We start from the raw sequence: 6,450 nt of genomic DNA on the forward strand, positions 1-6,450 counted from the left end.
ACAAATCCACTTATGCAACAGTACATTACCATTAGCCTGTTTAAAAACACTTTGTAAGTAACTTCTAAAGAACATTTCTGCATTGTTTTTTTCCTTTTCTATTCTTTTTTTTGCTGCCGGAAAAAAAAAGAAAATATATTTTCCAAAGGGTTTCAATCATGATAAACTTTTACCTCCATTGGAAGCCATATCGAAAAGTAACAACACTTGTTATAGACATTCACAGTAACATATCTGCAGTTTGACCTAGAATTGGACTTAAAAAAAATCACAAGACGAATAAACTCCAAGATGCGGTAAATGCCATGCATTTTAAATTTCATTCTTTGCTATCCTTTGAGATCTTATAACTTTTATTTGACAATATTTTTTCCCAATGCGTTTTCAAATTCTTTTATATTTTCGAGTCAACACCACAACCTTTGCCCTACTAACCTGGAACAAGTCGCATATAAACAGGAAAATGAAGATGATCGCAAAATAGGTATATACCTATTATTGATATCTGAATATAGTTTACTGATAAGGGAATAGTTGTGTGACTAAAACAAAATTGCAGGTATAGCAAAATGAAAAAGGTAGGCCGATTGATATGTCCGCAATGTTTTTGCGCAGCTCCAACTTTAGAAATTGTAGTTATTACATATTTCAAGACATGAAACATAAAATTATTCGGGCTAACAAATTTTATTCATAAATGTATAATTCTATATGTTTTTTTATGTACATTTTGAAAGTTCACTGATCTAGATTAAAATGAGGGAGCTGAGGTAGAAAAGAAAACTATAGTTAATCCCTAACATGTTCAATTGCACGTGCTTATTCCAAGTCAGAAAACTCGCGAGAGCCTGTTTCATGTCACATCTTAATTTTTTGTTGGGAATATGGAGAATTTTGTGTTTAATTTATTTACAACTTGTTTAGACTCAGATTGAATTAGAGCTTGTTATATTGTGTAGACACCTGTCTATGTTTGAAGATTGCAGTATGATCATTTAGATGTATCATGGTTATATTTTATCGTTGGGTTGATTTCTTATTAACGTTAACCTAAATCTCCTTTGATGCATTATTGGAAATCCAATAATATACTCTATGCCATCTTTAAAGCATTTCTTTACGCCAACACTTAACTTGTATTCTCGATCTCAATTGGAATTCGATGCTAAAATGCTTCGGTGCGCTTTACATGATATATGTATTTGGCTTCAAAAAAGTTTTGTCTGAGAGTTTTTTTATTTAGAAACACGTGTCATGAACTCGTTATCTTACATTTGTATGCAATTCAGATAGGCCAATCTATTTTCACAACCTTGAATTTGACTTGATTTTTGATAGTTTCAAGTGTGAAGGTTTTCTGATAGATGCATGAAGACATTGTTTTGATCTTTCAAGAGATTGGACAGTGGTATTTCAATGACTTTCTAGTTTTCGGTATCTGTTTATTTTGAATCATAAATATATGACCTTTCTACACCATGTTTTTTTAATACCTAAACAATACTAAGTAAAAAAAATATATAGTAATGTGATTTAAACACAGGACTGATCTCCAGCTGAACTCATTGCAGAACATATGCATTAAAAGTTCAGAAAAATTTTATGTAAAGTTTCAGAAGCCTAGCTGTGAATTCTAGTTGTAAAATGCAATTGTTAAAATGTCATGAACAGATTTTTGAGAGTAAAATGGTTTCCATTTGTGCTGAGAACTATTATCCTGTGATTTCCAAAATTAATTTAGAAAACTTACATTCAAAATATTAGGCAAAATGGTAAACACATAGCATACAAACTGATAGAATTAATGGACAACGACTACCGTGTTCCCGGCTTTCAACAGATACTACAAATCTGATTGATATAATGAGCATGTGTCCAGGCCTTGGTTACATGCAAGGCTTTTAAGAAACGACTGAGAATCTGTATTTTAGTCAGATAAAGGTATTACCTATGGGTTAAACAAGGTTAGATGTGACTTGAAAACAAAACTACTATTTTTATTGCAGTATTTCAAGGTTCTACCAATTAATACTTTAAAAAACAAATAGAAATCAAAACACACAACAAAGTACCAATGCAAATCAACGTGGCATCTTCAGCAATTGAGCTCTTATAGAAACCTAAAATACATTTGTAAAAAAAAAGACACAGGAACACTGGTGTATGAGTACAAGATTATGTGTGTATATACCGATAAGGCTGTAAACCAATAACAAAAAACAAAACAAAACAAAACAGAAATGACATCAACATTGAGGTGGTTTTCTTATTACAAGATATCTTAGTCATACTTGCCTTTTCAAAAATAATGAATAGATATATGTGTTTCAGATTTGCACATTTCTCTTGCTGTCTTTGCTCGTTCTCATGGTTTCATCGCCAGCAGAAGGAGACAATGGAATTTATACACACAGAACCCATTTAGGAACAGTAAACGGTTTGATTAAAGTGTCAGAAAAACAAATCATTTATCATTTTAGAAAAATTCCTTATGCCAAACCACCACTAAAAGATCTACGTTTTGAAAAACCTCAAGAGTTCGGTGCCTGGGGGAACGTATTAAACGCCACCTCATACGGCCCTAACTGTATGCAGTTTCTAGGTCAAGACAACCGTCTTTTGCCAAATCTTCAAGTTTCAGAGGATTGTCTACATCTAAATATAATTGCTCCAAACGATTTGAATAATTCAAGCAGGCGACCTGTGTTTATTTGGATACATGGTGGAGGATTCACAAATGGACAGGGAATGAGCGTGGAGGGATCTGTATTTGCGGCTACCGGAGATGTCGTTCTTGTCACAATTAATTATAGACTAAATATTTTTGGTTTTATAAACGTTGGAATAGCGCATCCTCGTAATTTGGGATTATGGGACCAGAAATTTGCTATAAAGTGGATCAAACAGAACATTGAGGATTTTGGTGGAGACCCCAATACGATAACATTATTTGGAGAGTCCGCTGGGGGAGTCAGTGTTGGACTACAGTCAATTATTCCAACAAATATAGGACTTTTCCAGCGAGCAATAGCTCAGAGCGGATCTTTCTTTAGTTTGAGAGACATAGGTACCGACTCGGAAAAGCTTACAAGAGAAATAGGTCGTGTTTTGAACTGTTCGAATTGCCAAAATGGCGATTCGTTGTGCTTGGAGTGTTTCAGACATTTTTCTGCAAGAGATTTGTTGCTCGGATATAGAAAGGGTGTTTCAAATCTCCGGAAAGGCTTTTCTTTAAAAGCCCCAATAGGACCAATAGTGGACCAAGATCTTATTCCGAATGATATCTTCACTATGTTATCCGATTCAACATCTGAAACATCAAAAATGTTCAATAGCATTGACTTTATAGCGGGATCCAATGATGGAGAGGCTGGACTATTTTATTTCAATCTGATTGGACAACAGAAAACCTTCCATTTTGATTTAAAGCAGGGAATTCCAACCCGTGTTCTATGTAATAACATTGTGCCTTATGTAACGAAAGAAGTTTTAAAAGGATGCGACAACATATCACATGCAATTTGCAATAAATATTCCAATGATGGCAGAGCTAACTCTCTTTCTGATGAAACAATTTTAGCTATCAACTTCTTTAGTGATATGGAAATGTCTTCTTTGGCAGCAAGATGTCTGAATTTTCACAACAGCACTTCAAAAAATAGTTACCAATATCTTTTCACACATAAACCAACTTGGGGTGTTATCGCAGATAGACCCAGTTGGTTGTTAGGAGCAAATCATGTGGACGAGCTTCCATTTCTATTTGGTTTAAGGAGATGGTATCCTGGAAATGTTACCATAACTCCTGCAGAAGATGCGCTTTCTTCAAAGATTATGTCTTATTGGTACAATTTTGGGAAAACAGGGTAAATTCATTAATTTGTAGTCTAGTAATGGAATTATGATAAGAAACATTGCATGCAAATTTTTATAAAAAAAAGATGTCGTTTGCAAAACGTGAGCTTAATGCAGAACGTATCCTTACAATGATTTGTTCAGGAATTAAGTAACATTAAAATTTTATAGCGTGTATTCAGTCGACACAGTTCTGTAAGAAAAGATAAATATATTTTATTCAATAAAGACATTTTTTCAGTATTTGAAGGCATAAATCCTTTCAGTTGAGAAGTTAGTATAAGATAACATTATGATAAATAAACTTTAGCACTCATCGTAATCCGGATTATACATATCCTCTGAAAATTCAGAGTGATGCGCATTTAACCAAAGGCCATAGCTGAAACTATTATAAAAGCTGAAATTATTCAAGTAAATTTTCACTTTAAAATGACCTATACTAAACAGGAATATCACAGTCGATCTCCGTTTGTTTGGAAAGACTATGCCATTTATACTATTTCTCGATACTGTCAGTTTCATTTACTTGAAAGAGATTTTTTTAAATAATTTTAAGCTATATATTCCATGCAACAACCAAATTCATGTTTCATGATATTAATCAAGCCCTTTCGAAATGATTCATACAAGTGTTTCTTACGTTATCCGGGTAAGTGGAAGGGGCGAGCACTCACAAACATATTTAACCCCGCCACACTCTTTATGCGCCTGTCCAAAAACAAGAATATATAATCTAGCGGTTGTCGTTGGTTGCTGTCTGCCATTATTGTTTTTTGTTAATAGTTTTATTACAAATTAATCCATTGTTTTGAATGTCATCCCGGGGTCTCGATAGCTTACGATACGGTATGTGTTTATTTCAGAGTTTTGTTCATTGTTGAAGGCCGTACGATGATCTGTAATTGTTCGCACCCTTGTCCTTTGGTCTTTTGTGGATTTTTGTCTCATTGGCAACTTTTACCACATCTCCTTTTTTCATATTTTAAGTTATGTAACTAGAAAATTAAAAAATTGAAATATCTCCTATGATCTGCAAATGTTTAGGATAGTTGACAGAAGTATATTTCTGTCTTTTGATTCATAATTAAGAACAATTCAAGCGCGTATAAAAGCCCTTAGTTTTTCATTGTAATTTAAGCTGTGTAAATATGTTCTTTATATTTCGAGAAGTTTATATACTACAAAGTTTTTTTCTTATATTATTTTGAATATATGTTAATTGACATGAAAAATGACGAATTCATAAATACGGGATAGTATCACAGTCAAATAATTAATTATTCACTTTTCAACTTGAATACTGATAAACAAACGATTTCATTATTCATTATTCATAACTATACGTTGAATAATGAATAATGAACTATTTCATTATTCATTATTGAATTTTGAAAAATGAAAAATGAATAATGGACGTACTTCAGTTTCTAACTTAAAAAAATTCAGTTCTCATCGCATCGAATAAATAATTAAATAAATTTATAGGTAGTACAAAATACATAGCAGTGATTTTCCAAAACCTCAAACAGAAAATGACCCTTTCGCCACCATTATTCTTTCTACTATAAATCGTCCTCCTTCCAAACATGTTGCATTAATATTTGTTAAAAAATTTAAATAAAAATTAACATCACTGTTATAGTATAGATTAGTTTCAAGCATATATAAAGGTATCTACTTTCTTTTATCACGAATATATGAAATCAAATACTTAATTTTTTTTGCCTTTCAGAGACCCAAACCCAAAAGGAACATCAGAGTGGCCAAAGTACAACAAAACAAGTATTAAATCGGCTTTTATAATTGGAGAATACAGAAATGCAACGTTTGACAATTTCTATGACAGAATGAATTTTTGGAATGAAGAAATCCCACAGTTGTTGGCTCTATGCGCAAGTCAACACGGCAATGTTTCTGTAGTTCATTCCGGTTTCGGTTAATGGTTGACAGATATATCAGTCGAACATTTAACTCTAAGTGGTGATTGTGTTTCTTTAGTAAGCCTTTTTTCGTTGTTCGTGTCAATGTAAAGCACACTTGTATTGCAATTAAACAGTGATACTATTGTATCATACTCTAGGGTAGTCTAAATTACATAGCAATGACAAAGCTAAGATAAGGTAGAGATGAATATATCTTTATGTTTGATCATCCAGACAGGGGATAAAGTTACTACGTTGCTTCTACATGTTCTATAATAGGAAATAAACATACATATGTTATTGATTTACTGATGATTGGTTCAAATCCAGTGGAGATATTTCATGCAGATTAAGCATTAGAACAGGTTAATCATATATTTATTTGTAAAACCATTTTATTTGCACTAAGAGGATCAGATACAACTTTTACCAATTAATATTGTTCATGTCGGGGACTTTTATAGCCGACTATACGGTATGGGTTTTTCTAATTGTTGAAGGCCGTACGGTTGCATATAATTGCCTACATCCACTTCATTTGAACTTTTGTGGATAAATGTCTCATTGGCAATCATACCACATCTCCTTATTTTAATATTGAAGAGATACGTTCCCATTAAGAGATGGTAAAACCTCCATTACTTGCATCTTTCTAAATGACCATATTTGG

The 6,450-nt window shown here is 32.7% G+C and overlaps 1 protein-coding gene across 1 annotated transcript; it reads left to right on the top strand.

Moving 5' to 3' along the window:
• The first annotated feature begins 2,337 nt into the window (after positions 1-2,337).
• On the top strand, positions 2,338-6,056 carry LOC127714226 (acetylcholinesterase-like). Its single transcript, XM_052220259.1, has 2 exons — positions 2,338-3,866; positions 5,591-6,056. The coding sequence occupies exons 1-2, from the start codon at positions 2,368-2,370 to the stop codon at positions 5,796-5,798; spliced, it is 1,707 nt and encodes a 568-aa protein (XP_052076219.1). The 5' UTR covers positions 2,338-2,367; the 3' UTR covers positions 5,799-6,056.
• Positions 6,057-6,450: the final 394 nt, after the last annotated feature.

Source organism: Mytilus californianus, unplaced genomic scaffold (assembly GCF_021869535.1).
Source record: "Mytilus californianus isolate M0D057914Y unplaced genomic scaffold, xbMytCali1.0.p SCAF_1, whole genome shotgun sequence".
Lineage (NCBI taxonomy): Eukaryota > Metazoa > Mollusca > Bivalvia > Mytilida > Mytilidae > Mytilus > Mytilus californianus.